Source organism: Oreochromis aureus, linkage group 16 (genome assembly GCF_013358895.1).
Source record: "Oreochromis aureus strain Israel breed Guangdong linkage group 16, ZZ_aureus, whole genome shotgun sequence".
Lineage (NCBI taxonomy): Eukaryota > Metazoa > Chordata > Actinopteri > Cichliformes > Cichlidae > Oreochromis > Oreochromis aureus.
In genome coordinates, this window is record NC_052957.1 from 13,499,879 (window position 1) to 13,524,689 (window position 24,811).

The window sequence follows — 24,811 nt, forward strand, 5'->3', positions numbered from 1 at the left end:
AGGTTTTTTTTTTTTTTTTAAATATAGCATTATAACCAGCAATAACTGTTAATTACAGTCAAAAAGCAAACTAAGAAAAACAGTTATGTTAAAATGGCTATGTCCATCTTTTCTAATATAATCTTTCCCTCTCTTTTTATTTTTCATTTATTTTTATTTGTGTGCAACGCAACTTAGTTTCCTCACTTTTTTGCATCAATTATAGTGTCAAATCTTCTATTATAAAGTTCAATCATACTGTATACAAGTCAGATTCTCAGACTTGTAAAAAAAACAATCTATATCTATCCATCTATCTCTAGACAGATTTGTACTTTATTTTTACATTGTAAGTATGGACCATTAAAATTAGCAACATTATCGTTTTATTATTTATTTATTCTGTATATGACTCGCTATATCCACTTAATCTCCATAGATTAAACAACAACAAAAAAGACATACATACACATTATGGCCATGCTTATGGGTAAGTTGTTTGGTGCAAACATAATTATTTAACAAATTTAGACCAATAGTTCAGGGTCTGGTACAGGGAGGAGGCTGAAGGCAGTGATGCAGTTGATGACCCAGGTGGTGGGAGCTGACCACACCTTGCCTCGTCTCACTACTGCAGGCTTGTGAGGGCCTTGAGGGTCATAGATGATGTACTGTGTGCAAAGGGCCTGGTCAGACCCTGGCAGGGCATGATAGGCTGCGGCATTCACAGTTTGTGTCACATCACTGTCTGGCTTGGGTTGCCGGTTCAGTAGCTGAGCTCCTCCCTCCCTGAGCAGTTTTGTGAGCTCATCTTTGGTAGGCGTCTTAAAAGAGCCAAGAAGGAAGAAGAAACATCCATCGAACAGTGGTGGAAGCTGTGAAATACGATGGGAACAGACATTAGTGAAAACTTTGAAGACCGCCTCATCCCTTGAAGAGTCCAAGGCTCGTCCAAACTAAAACTGTCTTGCTGAGAAGACTTCTCTATTATCATCCTTCATTAAAAACTGTAAAAACTTGAGCTTAGTGGCAGAATGATTAATGTCTTCTCTTTTGTTTATGGTGAAGTTAAATGGTAAATAATTGTCTTTGCTACAAAATCTAGGCAAGCGCCTAGATGCTTTGTGTTCATTTCTTTGCTGCAGCGCCAGAAGACATTTTTATAAGCACTCTTCTCCAGACAAGCTCTGAACCACTTGGCATTACTGTTTAAAGCAGCAGTGAATTAGGCCACTGGAGACTGTTGTATTCACAGCATCAAGGAACTCAGCTGTTTTGCGTTGTAAATTAGCACTCTCAAGTGTTTAGAGTAGAAAGATTCTTTTACTATACATTGGCAGGGTTTTACTTTTGCTTGTGCATGTCCTTTATTTAGGATTTTGATTGATGGTTTTTACTGTTTTTCAAGAATGAACATTTATTTTGCATCAGAGAAAAAAAAAAGTTATAAAAGAGTGTGGGAACATGTGTCTCCTTATGGTTATGACCAGAACATGCTGAAAATACCTTAAGAATTCCTCAGGGAACTAACAGGTAAACACTTCATCAGGTACATATACAGTGCATAGAATTTTGTTTTTGCACAAATGAATCTGGACCAGGCAGACTAAGGCAACTTTAGAAGCAAATGCAGCTTCTAAAGAGTCTTTTGCCAGTATTAGCTTTGACAATGCAGTGTCCCCATTCTCTAAAAACAGCACAAGCTCTATCGGGTTTCATGCTGATTGGTTGGGGGAAAGCAATTTTCAAGCCCTGCCAAAATATCTTCTTTAAACTGAGGTCATGACAGACTTGGCCACTGTAAGTCATTCATGTTGTGTTAGAAACGATGTCAGTGTAATTTTGGCTTTGTGGTAAGCTGCTGTCTTTCAGAAGCGGTTGGCTGCAAAATCAAACATGTGGGTGAGAGAACAAAAAGATTTGAATACTTAACTTAATTAAGACTAATTTGAATTGAAGAGATCAAAAATGTAATTTTTTTATATTGATTTGTGTCTAAAATGAGCAAATATGTTATGATTCATGACAGAAAATAGATATATACAAAAAAACTTCTTTTTTTTTTTTTTTTTTTAAATCAACAATCACCATATGTCACTGCCTGGAAAAACTAATTTTTCCCAAGGAGAGAGAGCTTAAACAACACATATTCATCAATTTCATATCTTTGTTTTTGTGCTTCTCGCTTACCAAGCTGCATCTGTTGATGCGACTGCGCTGGGGGCCTTCTCCTGCTTCATGCTCAGCTTCAGGCACCCACTTCCCCGCCTGGAGACATGCCTCCACCCCTGGCATCAAAGAGAGAGAACAAAGAAAATTAAAGCTACAGCTAATTATGTTGACTTTGAGGGAATGTGACAAGGCTGTTGCACACTAAGGATGACAGTCTGTTTTATCACAAGTTGGAAGATTTCATGTATTGGCATAGCTGCAGTTGTTGACAGAGAAAGATGCCCACAGCATGATGGAGTTAATGATGCAACCCCCGTTTTAAGTATTAAGCAGAATTCGAGCATCATCTCTTTCTCTCTGTCTCTTGAGGTTTTACGGAGTCAAAATAAAACCGTGTGACAGTCAGCATCCAGGCATTTTTTGTGTTAGAGATATAGCTTTTGTTAAAAATCCTTAGGAAAAAAATATTAAAAAGGCAGAAAACTTTTTAAAAGTAAAGGCAGATAAAGGGGGGAAAAAAAAACACAAAAACATGCACATTTTAATGACCCCTCACTGTCACAGATAAAAATGCTTCTGAACATGTCACAGATCAAACTGCTGCTGTTCTCAGTAAGTGTTCTATTACTGAGCATCATTTTGGGGATATATTAAAAGAAACCCCAAATCCACAGTTTATAAGTGGCATATCTAAACATTAAAGCTAGATTAGGTTGAAAATATGACACTTTGCTGTTGGGGGAAAAAAAGGAAAAAGGATAAGAAATAGACCTGAGCATACGCCTTGGCTCGAATAACTCTTTTCATTACAAACACACTGAGTTTTCTCATAACGCTTTAACTGTTAGAGATGCAAACTATTCAACAGACACATTTGCAAGGTATATACACAACACTTCGCCTCAAGTTCTCTCTTACAAACATTCCACCTTCCAAATATGTGAGCAAGGTAACAAGAACAGATCAGTGTGTGTACACCGTGACAGCACCATTACAAGGGGTGAGGAGTAGTAACATTTCTTCATCCCCCTTAATTACAGCCGTCTTTCACGAGGACCCCGCTAAAGACTTGGGCAGAGAAGAGGGAAGATACAGGGGTTAATCTCTCTCTGGACGATAGCACTTAGTTTCTTAGAGTCATTACCATATTTGTTAATCATGCTCCGAAAGAGAGCATAAAACATCTCAATCCTCATCCTTACTTCCTTACTGAGTGAACAGTAAGATGAACCAGCCCTCTTGATTAACCGTGAGACCAAACTGGAACTGCAATCTCATTATAAAGACAAAAGCTGACGAAAACTTGTCCTCTTATAATGAGACAAGAAGAATTGTATTGGCATTTCGAATGGATAAGAAGTTCTAAAGGCCAATACAGACGCTTTAGGAGTGAGACAGGATACAACATTGCACTCGTGGTCATTATACCAAAAGTCAGTATGAAGCCATACTAATCAAAATTGAAATTTTCTCCTCTTCAGAAGCACCTCCACATCTGACATCAACTCCTAGGAAAAACAGCACAAGTCCTGAATTTTCTCCATTGTTATGTAATTTATCTTTATGATGAACACCAGAACCTATAGAAATGCTCTTGTGGCCTATGCTAGTTTTGTGCACCTCTCTAAGTTCTGTAAAAGTTGTTGTGATCAAAGAATGACCTGCCAACCAGTCTTTCTTGAGAACAGACTGTAAGCAACCAGACTTTGTAGGCTTTTATTGATACTAACAGGCAACTCTGCATCCCACACTTCCAATCTCATATCTTTAAGTAGAAAAGCTGACCCCAAGAAGTTTTCTGAGAGTTGCAGTGAGAGTCGCACTTTTTTCAGGCTGCACTGATTGCTTAGAGCATTCAGTAACGTTAAGAAAAGTAAAACTGTATGTGCTTTATTAGTTTAGCTTTTCTGTGTAAATTCAGTCACCTATGTATAGGTGAACTCTTAGTCTTCTTATGACTAAGGACTGTGCAGTGAAATGCCTTCTTCATGAAATACGCAGTGGAAAAATGTTGTAATTTTAATGTTTAAACGTATGACATAAAAAAACAAAAACAATAAGTGGAATTTTTCCAGCTATAGGTTGCCAGATACAGCTGGTGGATGCAAGTTAAAAAAAAACATGTTTACAAGTGAGCTAATTGAGATTAGATTGAGGTAAATAATCATCTCATTTTACTCTAGCAAAAACGTTAGTGTGTTTCCCACATGCTGGTCAAAATCATTTCAACTGTTCTGAACATGTCTTTTAGTTTTAAATGAAACCCTAATAAAAGGATTTTGGTTAGAATATAACCTTGTTAGGCACACAGAGACTGTGCATTTCAATCAAAATGCAATGCACTGAAACAAGTCTGATAAAGAGGTAAGCCGGGGCTCAGCTTAGCTGACAGGGATGGCATACAAAGTCAGGTGACAGTGAAAATGCAGCTCCTTGTGTGTGCTCACATACACAAGGAAAAGAAACAGATAGGATGCCACAGTGACTGTCACAAGGGAGACAAGAAGTGTCAAGTGCTCAGCCCGCGTGGAGAAAAGAAAAGGGGAGGGGGGGAAAAATATGGTCCAAACACTCAAAACGTTACAGTGACACAACTACACACATTCAAAGTTGAATTGGCTTACTGGCAGAGACAGAAACAGGAATGCACGGCACTGTACTGTAACACTCACACATTCCCACACATACAACAGTCAAGGGCATGCCAAGGTGCCAGAAAACTCTTTGACTGCAAGTCTCTTTCTGCTTCCTGTGAAGCTGATTGTCTCTGAACATATGCTTGCTGACTTGGTCCAAGGATACCAGAGAGACTAGCCAAGAATAGGAAATTTTTTGCAAGGTATTTATCTTGGTAAAAAGGAAAAAGAACACGAAAAAGAGTTGACCAATTTTTTTATCACTAGTGATATTGTGGCCTTGTGATATATTGATTCCCACCTACTTCACTTGGCCGTCAAACATAAGGAGTTGTGTGCACACAGAGCAACAGGCACAAACAATCTGATATGAAAACTGCTTGTTGCTAAATGTTCTTTAAATCTTCCCATAGAGACTGGATATTGTTCGTGAAAAACAACAACAACAACAACAAAAAAAGCCTGTATATTTTATTTGGACTTTTCCATCGCAAAAAACCCCCCAAAAAACAAAAACAGAATAATTCACTTAAAAGCTTCCAAAATGAGAGAAATTAACACCATAATATTGTAGCACTAAGTAACACATCAGCAATTATAATGGTTTACATGTCTCTTAATATAGCCGCATAAAAATATTACCTAAAACAGTCCTATGAAAAATCACAAACAGCCCAGTCGTGGCCACTGTTTGAAACAAAGATGGCTGTTAAAATGTTCTGTGGGATTTAGCAGGAGGCTAATCTGTTACCTCAAATTGTTTTGTTTTTTTCTATGTAGAAGCATCTGGGAAGTCTTCCTTGGAAATGTTCAGAAAGGGCAGGCAATTAAAAAAAAAATACTCAGCAGGTGACTGGATGAATCATGCTTGTAGCAGTGACCTTACTGCTGCAGGCTTATAGGTTAAAGCCGATTAGAATGGATTCCCTTGCAATCAGCAACCTCAGTATTTCTGCTGTCTCGTAAGGTAAGCAGAGGGCGTGCTACCAACATTTGTGCTGTACTTTTGGGAGATAAATGACTAACTGTGCCAGCAATCTGAGCAAGCTGAGCAACTACAAGAAACATAACTTCTATGTAAATGGAAATACTGTTTTTATATCTAGAAAATCTCTGAAAGACTTTAATGACTTTTCTGTGAAAAATGTATATATATATTTATCAGGTACAGTATAGAAATATTTACATGTAATTTTTCCACTCAGCACAAATAGCCACCTGGCACTTACTTCTGGATGAAAGGTATTTAAGTACATTGCAAACAAAACTTGCAATGTAAAAATATAATGGTGGAGCGTGTGAGGAAACATGTGATAGTAGCAAATTAAAGTTCTTTCTATTTTTTGGCAAGAAGCCCAGTCAATACTGAACTTTTTATTAAAAGCAATATATAACAGGACAGATTTAGTAACTGGAATTACATTGCTTTTGTTAAATTATAATGATACTACTCTAAATGTCCAAGACTTTTCAACATTAAAATTCTAATGCTATCAGAGCTGTCGGAGCCAGAAGATCACAGAACAATTTATTCATTTATGTTTTATACAGAGTCATGACATCAGTAAATCTAAAAATATTTAATTCACAATTCTGGATTCATTTTCCAACAGTGACACCTACACATTAAATGAATTAATGTGGATTAAGGAATTCAAAGGCTGTTAAAGTAGACAGTCTTCTCTGTACTTACATTTGTATCTAACAATCCAGCAGCCAGCAAGAAGACCCATGAGGGTGGAGTAGGTGGTTGGCATTTGCCTTTCCGGCACCACAATGTGACTCACTGGAAAAAGAAAACAGACACACCCGTCGATACAGGTCCACATTTTGCCTGTGACACAATTTTTGGTAATTTTGCACCAATGTATCTGAAAGGATGCAATCAGTGTGTAGTTTCGTGGTTTTATAACAGTGAAATTCTAAATGTTTGGCATTTTGGCCTTTCATACATGTTTATATATCACGTTTTTCATATTTTATACATCATGTATCTTTATATATTCAGTTATTTGCCTTAGTGTCTTGAGTCAAAAACCATTCCATTTCTTGAGTTGCTTTTGCAGTATGTTCTGGGACATTATCCCACTATACTATCAGTTTCAAAGTTTAGATTTAAACATGAGTGCAGCTTTATACACGTCAAATTCCATACTGCTATTTTTAACAGTAGTAGAAGTAGCAATGGCAGCATTAATAAGCACAAGTGATCCACTTCCATTGGAAGCCAAATGTCCATGACATAACACAGCTTCCACCATGTTTGACAGATGACACATTATGCTTCAGATCACAAGCTCTCCTTTTCTCTCTCCATACTTTACTCTTCCAATCAATTTAGAACAAGTTTATTTTGGTTTAATCTGTGCAGTGAATCTCACTCTGGGCATGGTCAGGATATTTTTTAGCTTTTGTTTGTGCCAAATTTTAAGCTGACCATTCTGTTTTTGCAAATTGGTCCATTGGTAAAAAACAAACAAAAAAATAAACACTTTAATAATCCAATCCCTGCCTACATAGGTCTACAAAAAATTTGCAAATATTTTTGACACATCTAAAGAGACAAATGCAATATAACTACAGAGAGTTTATCTTTAACAGTATAGTGTTTTTCATCTCAGCTCAAGTTTATCTCTAACCTTTTTGTTTGTTTGCTTTTTTTGACACATTTATTCTGTCAGTTTTCATGAGTTCAGCACTACTTTTAAGGGGAAAAAATATCTGAAAATGTGCAAAATTATTAACATCTGTCCCCTCTCCACTCTCTTTTTGACAGTGTGTTTTTCACTTTGCCTTCCAGCATTTCTGCCCCAAACAGCATTATAGATTCTACAATATATTTTATACTACATGTAGGCATGTTATGCATTTTATGAGACAGAGCCATTTACATGTGACTCTTTTATTAAATCATTTGTAAAAGGGTAAACCAATGTAAATATGCATTAAAGGAAAAAAAAAAATCTGTGATTTTGATTTAGCAACACAAACCCAACTGGATGAAATAGTTTTTATTCCAGGTTAGTCACTGCCCAACACTTCCCTAATGTCCCTCACTTTGAGCGGGTGAAAAGTAAGCTTACTGAAAACCTGTCAAACACTTCATGGCACACTTATTGTATAAAAGAAAGGGACACATAATTATGGTTAATTAAAATTTAAATACAAGCTTATTGGCTCGTCAATCAACAAGTGAGCACAGTTGAAAAATTCAAAATGAACATAATTATACCTCCAGGGTGAAACCTTTTTACATTGTGTATTGACCATGAATTTGGTGGATTTGCAGGCTTCAGTTCAAAATGTGAGAAATGTTCATTGGAAGCTCCTACTCTCACCCCTCAGGCCAGATGAGGGAGAGTTGTGAGACACGCTTGTGTTTTTCATTAGTGCGTATTCATCACTCTGACAGTACCTCCAAACATTTTATGAGGAATGATTTCAATTACTTTTGTTCTCTTGTGTTCTTTCAGCTATAAACTATGCAGCAGTGAAGGACCTGCTGTATCACAATGATGTATACAGCTCTAAAAGCGTTTGTTAGTTACCGTTGAACCTTCACGAGTGATAATGCTCAAGCACCTGACGTTGGCTTTTACAATAAAACGGATTTGTGTTAGACAGTAAAGCCTATGAAGCTTGGCTCAGTAGCAAAAGGACCATTTGGGATTGTGAACCATCTCTAAGGTTGGTTAAGTAGCAGCATTATGTAATTTTTAGTAAATGTTTGGATGAGGCCAAGAGACAACCTTTTCATTACTGAATAAATCAGGAGGTTCAGCCTGAAATTTATCCTTCAAATATATATTTGACTGCACGTAGATGTGTTTGGCAGTTAAATAAGCTTCTGTGCAAGCAGTTCGCTGGCAGTTGCATTTAATTCATGATGCTGTTAGGGCCAACATCACAAATAATGCTGAAAGCATTCATGAAGCTAGTATTGTAAGGGGCTTGGACTGGAACGTTGATCCCCTGGAGTACAAACAAACAATACCTGAGCCAGAAAATGTGTCAGCCATCCTCCCTCCCAGTAGCTGTCCCAGTTTGACCAGTTGATGCCGTTCAGCTGGTGAGAGCTTGCTGGACAAAAGCACTATGGTTTGTTCCCTCCTCACACAGTCATTTACCTACAACAAGCAGGAAAGAGGTTTCTAGGCTTTGCAATAATATCTATTATGGTTCACTAAATCCAATCTGAAAATGAAAACCACCTGTAGGAAAAAGATCATTTTCCAGAAAAAAAATGACTGGAAATATCTCTGCCTTTAGTATCTGTTAATTTTGTTCAATTAATCAACACAACCAGCTTCAGGAGGCACTGGTCATTGTCATGTTGCGTTTTTGTATTGTTCTGAACTTCTTAAATCTTGACCCTGAAAACACCAACCATTACATAATACAGACAAATTTAAACTAACAATGAAACTAAAAAAAACTAAACTCAAATGAGAAAACAATTGTGGAAACTAACTAAAATGAAGATGAATCAAAAACATTTTAAACAATATGAGTAAACAGAGTAATTATAATAACTCTGCTCTGGAGATGATCATTTCAAGGGAAAAAGAGCTATTCACATCATGGCAACATACCACGGAGAGACTGGCTGAGGGGCTATGAGATGTACGAGCATTTGCATATTGAGTTCCTTCTGAGGCTTCTTGGAAAATCTCCAGCATCTCCAGACTCGCTGCATAATCTGCAGGCCGCTTTCCATACAGATTTCTATGAAGAGGAACAAAGATAAAAGGTGTCAGTATCTAACAATATGCACACACTTATATATTTATTCACTTGCAGTGCTGCAGACCATCTGGTGACCACGGGAAGGTCAGACACATTAACACCGAAAAATATGACAACACACGAAATCTAAACCCAAGGAAACACCACCAACAACAACATATTTTGCTGTGTGATCCTGCATCTCTTGTAGGTTATTTAGTCATGATGGATAAGTGCAAGCATTAAATAGACAGTTGTTTTTCACAGGAACATTGCTCGGGATCCAAGGAAGTGAAGTGCTGAGTCTGAAGTCATTTGGATGAGTGGTTCAGCTTGCACTTTAATCAGTCATGTTATTTGTATAAGCTCATCTTGAGAAAGCTGTAAGTCACAATATACCTTTACAGTCACATTTTGCATGAGCAATGCACTACTAAATTTCCATTAGGAAACAAAAACAGCCCAAGAAAATATATTACATGCTATACTGTAAAAACATATTATTATAAAAATGATTCAGACTCAGCTGGCTGCACTTCCTTAGCCAGGAGCTCTAGAGTCTTGGGAACCTGCACTGAAGGCTCCATCCACAATATCTTACCTTTCAAAGGATCTTTTTTATACTTGTTTTGGTTAAGTTTTTAAGGAGATCATGTTTTCAGACAAGATCCTCGCCCCATTTCATCATTTAGTCCCAATCTGTGCAAATTCAGTTTCAAACCAAGCAGACACTGAAATTCAATATTTGCTACTGCATAGCTGTGAAAAAAAAAAACTATTTGGCAATGTCACATCCTGCTTGCTCTGTGAACTCTGTGTAACAGTGTGTGTCAGTCACTCGTTAGTGCGTAACAGTTCGATATAAGGTTAAGCTGAAGTCTGTCCTATACTTCAAGCATAGGTCACATCATAACACTCACTAAATGCAAAGCAATTAATATCAAAAGGCTGCATACTGAATGCGTTTTAATATTGATACATGGTAACCTTCTAGAACGGCGTGTCTAATGGAGGCTTTGCATCTCAAAAAGCACTATTATGTGCAGAGACTCAAAGACGATGAAACAGCCTTCCCTTGGTTACAAAGGGGACAGCTTTAAAGTATGCGTCTTTACGTATGAGAAATCTGCATGAAACAAGACTTGGGTCACCTTGAAGAAAAGGGGGGCGGAGAAAGGAATCACGAAAGGCACAGGAGGAGGAAAGGAGACAAAGAAGAACCAAGCCCAGCAGGTCGTCTTTAAAAGATTAGGCGTCAGCAAAGATAACACCTGGGGGACAATTAATAGGTCCACTGGTCCATAAAATATTTCATTTGGATTCATACCCCCAGCTCCATATACACACAAATACAAACAAACATAAAATGTCCCTGACACTTAAACATATGCACACACACAAGCTGGTTTAAGCACCAGCACGTGAGAAGAATATCTAAAAATAAAACAAAAAGTAGAGAAGGAAGTAAAGTCACAAATACTCTTCCACAGGCCTCTGCTCAAGCACACAAGTGGGTGGAAGGTGATGGTGGTTCTAGTAGGCATCCACTATAACTGTGACTATCTAGTATAGTCACAGTTATAGTGGTAAGTTATACGAGAAAGTTTAAAGTTATAGTGGATCCTTTCAACCACAGCAAGAAGATTTCAGTTATGAGCTGAATACATAAAAATGTGTCGCATGCTACAAAAGGTTCATACCTAACATTCTGAGCTTTTCTGCAAATCACATTTTTCATTCCTAACTCCACTTTGGTAAAACAACACAAACGCTCATAAAAGCTGTTTCTTGATATAAACCTTAAAAGACTGTTGCCTTACTTAGTATTTACAGTTTATATACAGTTTAAACCACTCCTGCCTGAAATCACATTAGCAGCAAGTGTGAAGAGTGAAATTAAGAGGCAGTATAAAATGTTTTCTTTTTTTCCCAAATCAAAGATAATTAGTTAAATTTCCATCTTTGAAATTTGTCCTGATGCTTAGATCACCTTACAGCCAACACTGCTATGTTAGACTACCCAAACACTTTCACTTAACTTTTTAAAAGTACCGCACTGTGATTTTATTTTATTTTTTGCAAATGCCCTTCATTAACACCAAACCATAATCACAAATAATGTCGAGTACAGCTTTAAGAGTTTTCTTAGCTACACCCTTCTTCAAACTGCTAACAATATTTCAAACTTTGTGACTGCACAAAAACGATAGTCCAGTGCATAAAAGCCAAAAAAGGATCGGAGCAATGCACTTTGTTATGACAAGAGAATGCAAATGAAAAGAGGGTATGCATTATGGAGTACATTTCAAAAATTGGAAAGAGCAAGAAAATGACATCCATTAACTGGAAGTTGTCATGTCAAAGGTGCCCTCTGAGGTCTTCTTGTAAACAAGCAAAGCTTCTTTTCACACTAAGTTCAACTCACCAAAACAGACTGAGTGTCTCCTTGAGGGCTAACAAAAATGATGAATTACCTTCCATCCCATTAAAACGGCTGAAAAGCTATTTTTGGAACACTGTGACCTGCATTCTTTACATTGTTTGCCATCTTCCTGACTTTTCTGATTGGTGTATTACTGTAGTCCTTAATGATTTATAACCACCATTTTTTTTGCTTGCCGATACCAACATCGTCATACTTGTGCACCTGCATCATAATTTCACTGCAAAAAATCTAAACAACATCCCTAGAGTTATGATTAATTTTAATTAACTTTAATTTGACTATATTAAAATCACAAAAATCTGTATAAAACCAAAAAAAAAGTCAGTATATATACTGGATTTGTGCATTATTACATATATATATATACACTATATCCTATACTAGTAAGTGTAAATAGTGACAAAGAGTGATGTAATGACTAATTACTAGCATTTGATGAATGTCATTGCTAGTTTGTCGTACCCCTGCGTATTTAATTATACCCAATGGCATGTTAGTACAAGGCATCCAGGTGATGTTAATTAATGTCTGTATGGATTCAGTGCTTCCGGCTTAACGTGGTCATTACGACTTAGTCAATTTAAATATATCAGGTACCTTGTTGCCCATGTCTCATTAGCACAAATTTATTTTCACACTGCATTGACCTAAACATAAACAGTGAAATCTAAAAGCTTATTGTATGCTAAGCAAAATGCTTCAGGCCTCCTCTAAGTGTACAGATGTCCTGCCCTGGTATACATTTAGAAGCTCATGCTTTAAAGCGGTCTCAGAAAATACATGTTGTGACAAAGCAGATATCGCTTGAATATATTAAAAGGTACTCAATTGATAGTTTGTCTCTCTTAAGACTTCCTTCAGCATTTCAGACTTCAGTCAGATTAATCAAAAGTTGAGCTAGATATAAAGTGGTCTCTGGCACCGAGTGATTTATAGAACTGTGACTAACCAACAACAAAATGCAGCTGAATCATTCAAGCTCTACTTGCACACAAACATCAACAGAAGAAAAACGAAGATCTGCTAAATCTGTGCCTCTAAACCCTGAGCTGTGCGCCAGTCAGTCCATTAGGGATTGCACTGGCAGATGTCTTGGTTTTTGTCCTGAGTGCATGTGTGTGATTCTGCAGGAAGAGTAGCTAGGACAGGAACTGTATTGATCTCGGATCCTGAATAGGGATGACTATTAATAACAGTTTCTGGATGCCAATGACATGGCTTCATGGATTCACTTATTGTCTCCCGATCAATTTTCTGTGTAGAAAGAATGTAGGCCTGCATTAGTATTTCACACTGAAGTGCCTGTTTTATTGCAATACAGAGATCAGACCAGTAGAACAAAGGTTTGAATTTTCTCTGTCCGAGAAGTCATGAGGTTGTAAACTATTCCATTAAAAAAAAAAAACAAACAAACAAAAAAAACTCTTAAAAAATACCTTTCAACTTACAGTCTTTATTTAAAGAACCAATCAGGGTTCACAGAGACCCTCTTACTAAAGTCAATGACATGGAGATTAACAGTGACTCAGAGTTTCTTTCTTAGTCTTGCTTGATCTTACAGCTGCCTATGACACTGGTGATTGTGACATTTTAATTCTGGCTTTATGATTCAGTTGGTTACTCAGAGGCCTTCCAGGTAAGAGGAAATTTGACCATATTACCCCAGTACTGAATTCACTTCACTGGCTCACAGTATAATATAGAAATACTTTTAAAATCCTTTTATTAGTTCACAAAGCTCTCGATGATTTGCCCCCCAGCACATCTGTGACTTGCTCACTGTTTATAACCCAATCACACCTCTCAGGTCATCAGGTGCAGATCTTTTAAATGTTCCTAGAATCACATTCAAGTATGCTGAGGGTGCTTTCAGTTATTGCAGTAACCTGCTTGGTGACCTGAGAACAATTACATCTGTACTGGCATTCACAAAATAAACCTAAAACCTCACAGAATATCCCTGCCCTTTTCGCCTTGCAGACAAGTAATAAGGCAAAAAAGAACAAATGTAAATCAGAGTTATGAGACAAGCACAACTAAATAAAGACAAAAACAAACAAACAAACAAAAAACAAAGGATGTAAGGCATTCATTGATTATAAGACTGTAAAAGAGCTGATCATCTGATCAAAGTACTGAGTCTGATCATCATCATAAGGATTAGCCAGTTCCCTTCCTCATTATTGACAATGTACTTCAACAAGCCAGAAAAGCTCATGTGGCATCAACTGATTGACAAATAATCAGCAAAGGATCTTACATCTGCCCACCTATGTACTGCACTAACTCACAAAAAGCTGAATGTCTTGTACGATGACTGAGAAACAAGACTTCCACAATTTATTGAGGAAGTGGGGGAGAAAAAAAAGCAGTGGTCCAGTAGGACAGAAACACCTCTATGATGTAATACCAGGAAACACAATAGGAATGGAGTAAATATTAACTTGGTGTAAATGTTCTGTTTCTTATGAGATTTATGCTTCAGTAGTGCGTGCGTGTGTGAATATGTGTGCGTGTGATACCAATGAGAGATCACATCATCAAAAGATGATGTCTCTGTCCAAGAACACTAGCTGGGATTTAATTTGTCAAAAGCATTGATTCTCTAACTTTTTTCTTTATCCATTCACTAAAAAAAGCTCAAAAAAAGCATTTCGAAAAGAATATTGGCCTCAATTTTTTAGTCATCAACAACAATTAAATTACGACTATAGTTCACTTTTTAGCAAAATGAATGTCATCACAAGAGCTTGAGCAAGCCACACTGCTCAAAACGTTTTTTACATTTAATAAAAGACTTGATTGTCACAGTTTAACAGAAAGTTAGTTCAACTTCTTGGATATTGATCTGTCCAGTTGGGATGCATTAATCACGGTGAATCCATATGATCTGCTTTGGTGCAAATGAACGCAACAAGAGATACACTAGAGAGGCAAGAAGAGAAAAAGGGAATGATTTTGCAGGTTGTGGCATAAATCATTGCTCTTCTCTCATCCCTCCTGACTGACTTTTCTCTAGTTTTGCTTTTTGCTAGTGTTCTTTCACTAGTGGTAGCATTAGATGGTACCTGCAGCCCATTCATGCTGCACAGGAACTCTATCTGCTTCAAGATGGCACATCCACATGAGCCATCCCAAGATGGTCTGCTGTGTCTGCCAGTATATTCTCAAGTGTATGGAGGAGATGTGGGCCATTACATGAGGAGAGTTGAACCAAACCAGCAGCCATACGAGTATCTGCTCCTTTGTGCAAGGAGGAAAATGAGGAGCAATGCCACAGTTCTGCAAAATAACCTCCAGCTGGCTACTTTTATACATGTTTCTGACCCAACTGTCAAAAAACAGACTGCATAAACATGGAATGAAGTGCTGACGTCCTTTAGTGGGACCTGTGCTCACAGTCCAGCACCATGCTACTCAACTGGCATTCACCAAGTATATGCCTTCCCAGACCATTACTGACCTACTGCCAAACTGGTCATGCCAGATGATGCTGCAGGCAGGAAGATAAAAAAATATATTCACCATTGCAATGACATCTCCACACTCTTAATGCTTCCTAACTTGATTAAGTTTAATTCCTCTGAAGTTTAGGTTATACTATGGATAATTGAGTGCAATAAGGGTGCTAGAAACTATTGTTTTTACGTCAAACCTTTGGGCCACTGAAAAAGAATTCAACAAAAAATAAACAGCTCGCACAAATGTGGGGCTTTAGTTTTCACTCATTCATGGCACTTAAATAAAAGTGAGTTTTTGAGCTCCACTGCTCTTCTCTGGGCCTTTAGGTCAGAACTTAAAACACTGTTACAAAAGACCAATGTCGCACAAAATAATATATTTTCATTTTCTCTCTTGTGCTGCAAGAGGACTGAAACACTGACCCACATTAGATGTAGAGGCCTCATCATTTAAAGTCACTATTGTTTGTGTGGTATAAAATATAAAAAAACCTTTGTAAAAGTACAACTATAGTTGCAGTGTAATAAAATAAAGTCAATGTAACAATGGATACAAAACTGAAAACGCAGTATTATGAAACATTTAAAGCAACTTACAATACGTTCTGTGAGGCGCCAAGCTGCAATAGTAGCTTTACAATAGATGAATGTCCATTCCTGACAGCATCGTGGAGTGGGGAGTCGTTCTCATACCCAGGCGTGTTCAAGAGGGCTCCCATTGAGACCAGTACTTCCACAACTGCCAGATGACCCAGGTTACATGCTTCATGCTGAAACAAAGTAGCAAATCTCAAAAGTTACACTGCTACTTTTTGATCTGATAATATCCCTCAGATCTTACATTGTAATAAAGCATTTTTTAAAATTTATACGAAATAAGTTTTGCTGAGTAATAACAATAACATGTCCTGCCCTAGTTTTCCGCTTTCTAAAATTAAGAAGAGGGGTGCCTTAATGTTGGTCTGTTTTTAAGACTTCACCTTTGCAAAGGATTAATTTGCCAAAGTTAAAGTTCAGCCTGAGAATTTCACTAGGAATGCAATTAAGACACACTCAAACAACTGCAGAGTGATTAAACACAGCATTATGCTTTAAATAACTCGAGCAGCTAAGGCATTTATTAAGAAACTGGCTTTTTGTTCCAGTTTATTTTTATTTGGGTCAGGTAGTCTAAGCTATTAAGCCGAAGGGCTGTGCAGTTATTTCTTCTCAATGACTGTAAAAATGATTTGCCACCTGAATGAGCAAATATTAAGAAGAATATGCATCATCTATCATCATTTTCATCATCCTCACCATCATCAGGGACTAGAAATGAAAACATGCCTCTTATTTGTGACAACTGTTTCATGTATTGCTGGGACACTTCCAAGTTTTTTGTAGTACTGGCCATCTGGACCGTACAAATGTTTATTTTGCACCCAGTTTGGAACCAAATCCATGGATTTGTAAAGTGCATGCTGAAATCGGCTTCATTTTGTTTGTTCTAAACTTCACAACTACAGAGAGAAACATGTAACAGGCTGAAATGCTCTGGCTGTACAATTGGCTAGGTTAAAAACTACAATGGTGCTAACAGAGGTTTGGAAAAACACAATGGTGGCTGTAGCATCAAGGCATATAGCTACCAACCTTAACACATACATACAAACACACACATTTGAATATTTCAAGCATTAAGCGTACCAGTAGCAATTTCAATGATCAGCTAAAAACTGTCAAAACTCAAATTGAAAACTCAAGTTTGAGTGGTGCATCTTGACATAAAGTGCTGCAATAAAGATGCAAACACACACTCAGTCTCGAGCAGCTGTCGAGGCGTTTCCAGCTTATCATGTGGCAGCAACTTGAGGTTAAACTGATAAAATAACATGCCTGTGATTGTTGAAGAGGAGGCACCACCACAAACCGATAACCCCTTGTCTCATCAGAACATATTACTTTTCAAAGAACTATATTCTTCTATCTTGAAGGATGAAAACAAAGTCAATCCTGGTAGAGGAACTAATGCAATATTGGCAGCAACAAAACCCTGCCATTTGAATCTGGACCTATTCAAGTCATGCAGAGCTTTACTTTCAAGTGTAAGGCTTCATCTCATATGCACACTAAAAACAAAAAATCTTCACATTAATGATATTTAAATTTCCCATCTAGTGTCTGCACAATGTTTCACCAGATTTTGGAGTTTGATAATAATAATAAAATAATAATAATAACAACAATAATAATAAAAAATAAACTTTCTGCAAAAGTGCCTCCCCCCTTAGTTAATCTTGTTCAGACTTTTGTTCCAGACACTGGTTGTTGTCATTTCTGAGACTTTTACAAACACAAAAAATTCTCCTTACACTGGGCTGCTGTTCCCTGAAAGAAACAAATCCATAGGACCTAAAAACTATTCTTTTATTATGTTTGATTAAAATTAACAAGCTGTGCTTGTGCTGTTACTAGATCACTTGTAACCTTATCTAGTCTGGTTGTTTGTGACCCCATGCCAGTTTGCACTGCTCTTGGTAGACTTCCGATTATTATTATTATTATTATAATGAACTCACTGTGCTTTGGATCATAAATTTATGCATTGTTTAACATCACCATCTGAAATTTCCAGTCCTATCTGTACTTTTCTCTGATTGCAAACTAGCGCCAATTTGCCCTGCTTAGTAAATCTGGCCCTTATTATCCCATTCACACAAACAGTGCAGATGCTTAAATTTTAAAAAATGAGTTTAAAAACAAACAGAAAATAGAGATAGCAAAAGAGTAACCAAGCAGGAAGAAATCCAAATATTTAGCTATAATAACAATAATAATAAGTAGCAAACATTAGAGAAGTAAAGTTAAAGTCTATACGAAAACCTATGTGGAAAAAGTCATTGAAGTTTAAAAAAAGAAAACAGGTCACCTATTAACATGGAAACACCAACTATTTGTCATCAAAATAAGTTAAAAAACAAACATGATTGTGTGTAAACAAATGCTACATTGCTGAAGAAACATAGTGTAACAACAAATGAGACAAACAAATTCATCACCTACCAGAGGTGTCCACCCCGCATTATCTTTTAGGTTAGGGTCAGCCCCCTGATCCAGAAGATCCTTGACAGCCTTTACATCTCCCTGCAAAGACCAAAAGAGAACAACAAACCTGAGGTCAGATCTACAGACCTGTAAATGCAAACCTTTAAACACAGCAGCTGATCTCAGTAAACCAAAGCTCTCTGGTTTATCAATCACTCAACAGTGGGCCATTGATTGCTTTGTCTGGGATCCAGGGAAGGATTGCAGCTATGTTTACAAGGATTACTGTAAGACAGTTTAGTCTCAATAGAGTGGAATATGGCTGCCTGATCTAATACAGCCAAATATGTTCAACTCCACAGTAAGGAAGAATATTTAATTATATATCTGCAATTTAAAAAAAAAAAAAAAAAAAAAAAAAAAAAAGAATAAACAGGAAATGCCAGGTTTGCTCCTTATACTCACTAATTTTCATGATTTGTATTTCTGCAAAATGCCCTAACCCAAGAACAGCATTACTGAGCTAAAATGAATGAAATTATAATTGTTTACCATTTTAATATCTCATTTTTTAGGAACACTGTGCACAGACTTTATTCTATCAGTCTACTGCAGATATTTTCATGCCTAGAGTATAAAGGAAACTGAGTAAATAAAGAATGACCTTGATTGCAGCTAGATGAAGCAGGGTCTCTCCCTTGTGGTTCCTCTTCATAACTGCAGGGCTTCCTGGACTGGGCCGTCCAACAGATGCACCATTAAAACAGGGAGATCTCCTGTAACTTTCTGTGGAGGGGCTGGCTTGAACAGAGGGGCTGTCCCTGCCCTCTTTTCTGGACTTTTTGGTGCTCTTAGGGGTAGTCAGAGATGGAGGATTTAGCACAACTGGAGAGATCGGACTCAATGATTTTCTCCCCCTTCTGCCTGGAGAAGGTCTTGGTCTTTTTGGAGTGTTGTCCAAAGTGCTGTTTCTTTCTTCGGTCCTGGATCTTTTTGAGGAATGCTTGGATGGAGACACGTTCTTGGGTTTTTTGGGGTTATCATTTGGTTTGGGTACATCTGCAGACAGCTGGTCATGCTGAAAGGCACTTTCCAGCGAGGGTTGAACAGGTTCGGTTTGGCAATTCAGTACAGTCTCGCTGCCTTCTGAGAGACTCTCTCTCACTGTGCTCTTGGCAGGACTGAGTTTGTCAGTGCTCTGCTGTGCCATCTCAGGCTGAGGCCCATCATAAGTGACAACAGGGCTTAGGAAAGAAACCCTTTTACTGGACCTTCTTGCTCCATCAGCACACACCTGCTCATTTTCAGAGAGATGAGCCTCTTCTGAGATTCCCCATTGCTGGTTTATGGCTTCTAACCTTTTCTTCTTCACAATTTCCTTCGTCTGTTTTCGTGTGGTTCTGGTGGCTCCTTGCACCGGGACATTCCTGCTGGTAGCATTTTTCTTAGTTGACCTCTTCTTCCTGTTGTTTGTTGCTTCACTGTTGTATCTTGGAGAAGAAGAGGAGCCGGAGTCTTGGGAGGACGAGGTGAAATTGAAAACTGACAGGTCCTGGCATTGAGCAGTGAGGGTGTCTTGCTGTGCTGCAGCTGTTTCTCCAGGAGACCTGCTGTCCGGTACGGTGATCTCTGCAGCCTTTTGGACTGTGCAGCGTACCTTGCGGCTGCGGGGACTGAACCAGATTTTAAAATTCTTCTTGTTTTTAAGTACAGGGCCATCAGGCTGAATCTCAGCCACAGATGAGTCTACAATGAAGTATGAAAAAACAAACAAATATATATATGAAAACAAAGTGCTAACAAAAATTATCACATGGAACTATTCAAGCTAATTAAGAATAATTTATATACTGAAAGTTTAATATTGATCTTTGAGGAACTGTTCTTAATTTATAATTTGGGGTGGTTTGATGATGACCTTTTTTCCATGTTTTCTTTTGTACGAACGTCAGTATTAGTTGCATTTCAAGGATGGTCCTTTAGTTAGGTGTTACAGTGGTTACATACGAGTACATAAACATACACATATAAATGAATAAAGTGCTCAAGGTAGAATAGCAAACACTGACGCTACTGCTAATGGGATCCTAATAAAATGCAAGAAAGCAAAAGAAAAAAAATAGCAGAAAAAAAATCCCTCATAAACAGAAACTGCACAGTTTATTAGGTGTAGTGAAATAATAATGCTAACATATGAAAGACGTATGGGAGCACTTCGTTTACTTTCTACATCTTTAGTTGTTTTTGTGAACACTGACAACAATGTGTAGATTTGTTCCCATTTTAACTACATGGCTTTGAAAGCCCTTCTGAAATTCTTTGTCAGAGCTGAGATCTACTTGCAAACTAAACACTAATGTGGATAATTGCACTGCATAATTAGTGCCACTACCTGGATGCCAGATGGGCAATAAATACAATAAACCAAAGGAACAAGCCACTAACACTGTCAATCACAGATCAGATTAGTGGAGGAAAATGTTTGAACATTTCAGTCAACAAGTGATGGAGGAGGGTGTGGAAGGATGAGTGTGGTGAGAAAGATAATGAACCAAACACATGGATTTCAAAAGATAAATTGTCAATTATGCTTTCAGGCTGCTATATTTTTATATATAGCTTCACTCTACCTGGATTTTTAATAGGATTGAGCAGGGACTCTAAGCCACAGAAGAGTTCTACGATGCTGCTGAGCTGCCTGTTGATTTGGATGTCCTTCACCCACGCAGGGCTGTGACACACCACACAGCCATCTCCTGCACGTGGCCCAGCACAGGACCTGAGGAATAAATACATCTCAGATTAGGAATCCACACTACAGCTCAGTAAGAAGAATAACAGACTGCATCATTCCTTTCACTTTCAAAGAACATCCAGTCATGAAGAGAAGAATCAAAATTTGGGCTGTTGTTTAAGCATGCAGACATGAATTCACTCAGTAGCCACTTTCACACATCCACTTCAGACAATTTCAGGGGAATTAGGTTGGGACATTGTCGACATTTCAACTTTCCAACATGTACCACACAGGAAAGAAAATGCCAGTTTCAGATGGATTGAAACTACTTGAAATACTTTTTGTGTTAGTGTGAAAGAGGGAACACATTATGCCCACTCACTAGCAGTAAAGGCACCAGACTACTACCTGCATTGTTCGCACAATGGCATAAACCATCACCACATAGATTTTGTATTAGGTAGCTGCCAAGTTAAACTGTGGAAAATCAAGCTGCTTTGGATATATGTGTTTTCTCCACTAACTCTAATAACTGATGTCTAAAAGTTCAGGGCTACAGTGCATGTGTGAAAAGCACTATAGTATCTGAGAGGGGAGGCAAGACTATGCTCACATATTAATCTGTGATGGAAGGAAAAACATACTGCAGGTTTTAAAAACCATTCAGATTTACCAAACGGAATTGAGCCATTAGTCTTATTGGCTACAGCTGTCTTTAAGAGTCCTATTGGTGTTTAATTAGTTAGAATACACTTAAGTTCATACATTACCTGCACAGCATATGCTCACATAAACCTAAGCAAACAGGTTCCTTCATTAAATCTGAGCTGGGGAAAAAAAAGAAACCAAAACAGACAGAAAATAGGTTAGTTGGACAACTGTTGTATACCCCCAAGATCCACAAATTAATTTAAAGTGAGATAAAAAACAAAAAAAAAACATAAGGCTATGTGGGCACGTTTGCAGGGCATATGTGTAAAATCTGAACTTTAGAAGACCCTGAAAACCTTAACATAAAGTGCATTACCATCATAAAAACAAAAGCACAGTCCCGGATGTTTAGCAGCTTACACTCTGGGGCAGTCCGGGACCTTGCGATATGCAGAAATAATCACCTGAACTCCATCACAGCTACAAGTACAGTCAAACATAATTCTAAGCAGCACCCCACTGTCTCTGTTTTCAATACGCTTTGCGCTGTGGTCTGTCACATTTTTCGGCGCCAGATCGCTTAGCAAAACATGCCAGCGTGTTCATTGACAGGTGCTGCAGGCGTTATCGCCGCTATACCGTAATTGTTGTGGCCGAGTCACAGGTTCAGTATCTGCGGTTTATTGTGATGACACGGTTTACCAGGTTATATTTTGAAAGCTTTCATCGTTGAAGTGCAGGCTGCGTAGTGTTTTCTCCTTGCTGCACAGAGGTCTTCAACATCTCATTGCAGTGCAGCCCGCGTGTGGTAATTAAGGATGAATTGAAAGTGAGGTTTCTAAAGTTAACGATAATGGACAAGGCTAGAGGCACGGTTAAGTTTCTTCCATGTTGCTTTGCATTTCTCCATAAGCATCAGGCCACTGTTCGACTAAGCAAACATACCAAACTGACATTTACATATTTGCTAGGCCATTCCCACCACTGTAAGCGTAAGACAACACTTCGTTACTTTTGCTGCTACCTAAAAGCTTAAAAAAAGACCCCGTTTAGCCTGACTTCCAGTACTACTAGATGACGCACGGTTAGCTTGCCACTCGATACTGCAGTTAACGTTTACTTACCATTTGGAACAAAGTAGCAACCGTCGGAAGTTTGCTACCGCCTCCTTGGTCTTCTTCCAGTCCACTGTTTGCACGGAGCTGTCCTCATCCATACTTAGAAAAGGAGTGTTGCTCTGTTGTTGTTGTTTTATTAATCAAACAGCAAAACAAGTACAACTTCCTCTCTTACTTCTTACATCTCCCGCCAAATATTTACGGAAGTGAGCAGAGCGCATTACCACAGTGGATTGGTCGACGGGCATACCGGTGATGACGTGAACACTGACGTAGGGGTTGTTGTTGTTGTTTTGAGAATCGGACGTGTGAAATGGACAGTGATGAATGAATACCAATACATATGTTAAGACTGAACATTATTTTGTGGTATGTCTATGGATAATATCTTATATACAGTGGATGATGGTTCTAAACTTCCCTATTTTGTTACAGTGACAGTCCAATTTGTTTAACTTCTTTCGGCTGCTTCCTTTTAGGGCAGGGGTGTCCAAACTTTTTTCGCTGAGGGCCACATACATAAAAATATAGGAGGGGCTGGGCCACTTACTAGAAATTACGTATATAACCTTAACTTTACTGTATTACAAATCACTTAAAAGTGGTCAAATGTGTTATATTGTTGAATATAATTAAAGACAAAACTGCCTTCATCACAGTTTTCCATAAATGGATCTTTATTGATTTATTCAGAAAAAGCTTTGGTAGCTCATTCTCAGAACAGCAGCAGATTTCTTCTTAGACAGAAGATTTACAGTACAGAGAAAAAACAATAAAGGGGAAAATGGGACGGGTACATTTCAAGTTTGTTATTTAAGTTATTAGGCTTAGCAAAACATCTATTAACGTTCGTTTGAAACGGTTATCAACATTAACAGACTGCACTGGACTTAATAACATGAGTCCATATAATTTTAGTAAATTATTCTGGTGAGTATCAGCTGCGCTGGGTATGTAAATCGGGCCATCCAGCTGCGGTGTTGATCGCCACTTGTGGCAAAAATCCGGACAAATGTCACTTGATCAAGGAGCAGATCTGCATCAGATGAGATCAGCTGACTTTGCGTGTGCGTGCGCTGTGCACAGCGGCGTGTACTCTGTGTGTTAACAAGATAAACGCATATAAGAAAGTGGTGCGCAAAAGCAGGGTAGTGACAGAATTGATGCGCATTATTGATATTTGAAGCATGTGTACCTGCACATGCATGCTTATTAACACACGGGTACTGTGGAATATATTTTTTACTCACCTAAAGCGCTCGTGCTCTCATCCACTCCTCGCAAAAAATTAGCAGCTGTGCAGTGTCTGTGGCATCGGTGCTCTCATCGCATGCGATGGAGTAAAAATCAAAAGCACAAGCTTTATCAGACAGTTGCAGTTTAATGTTGGCTGACGAGTCTTCAATGCGTGGCACAACTGGATTTCTGGACATGCTGACGTTGTTTAAGTCCTGCACTTTTTCCGGGTGACTTTAACGAGGCCGTGTTTTATGAGGTCTCCATCTGAAAAAGGCTTGCCATGTCTTGCGATGAGTTGGGCGACCTCATAGTTGCGATTGGAGCCTTTTCCTGGACAATTTGAGCACGAAAAAAAAATACTGTTGCTGACCCCGCAGGAGAGCTACCCTTTGCTTTAATTTCTGCTCTGGCTCAGCACCAGTGTAGGATGCATAGGCCTGATGTTTGGTTTCATAATGATGTCGTACATTATACTCTTTCATAACTGCCACAGTTTCAGTGCAGATCAAACAGACACACGTCCCCTTGAATTCTTTGAAGAAATATTCACTCTCCCACCATGTCTGAAATTTTCTGCACTCACTTTCTACCTTTCGCTTCTTTGGTTCTGCCATGTTTAGTAA

General features: G+C 38.2%; 1 protein-coding gene across 2 annotated transcripts; it reads right to left on the reverse strand.

Annotated features, from left to right (window-relative positions):
- Positions 1 to 357: 357 nt before the first annotated feature.
- On the reverse strand, positions 358 to 23,198 carry bard1 (BRCA1 associated RING domain 1). 2 transcript variants are annotated; one of them, XM_039600072.1, is made up of 11 exons: positions 22,956 to 23,198; positions 21,951 to 22,007; positions 21,074 to 21,222; positions 19,108 to 20,189; positions 18,462 to 18,542; positions 16,017 to 16,189; positions 9,380 to 9,512; positions 8,782 to 8,914; positions 6,481 to 6,573; positions 2,170 to 2,267; positions 358 to 854 (listed from the first exon to the last, which is right to left on the reverse strand). In XM_039600072.1, exons 1-11 carry the CDS (start codon positions 23,045 to 23,047, stop codon positions 507 to 509), a joined length of 2,439 nt encoding a protein of 812 aa, XP_039456006.1. In that variant the 5' UTR covers positions 23,048 to 23,198; the 3' UTR covers positions 358 to 506. The 2 variants fall into 2 exon arrangements, with proteins under 2 accessions (XP_039456006.1, XP_039456007.1); XM_039600073.1 differs by lacking the exon at positions 22,956 to 23,198 and adding an exon at positions 22,534 to 22,897.
- Between the last annotated feature and the right edge of the window lie 1,613 nt (positions 23,199 to 24,811).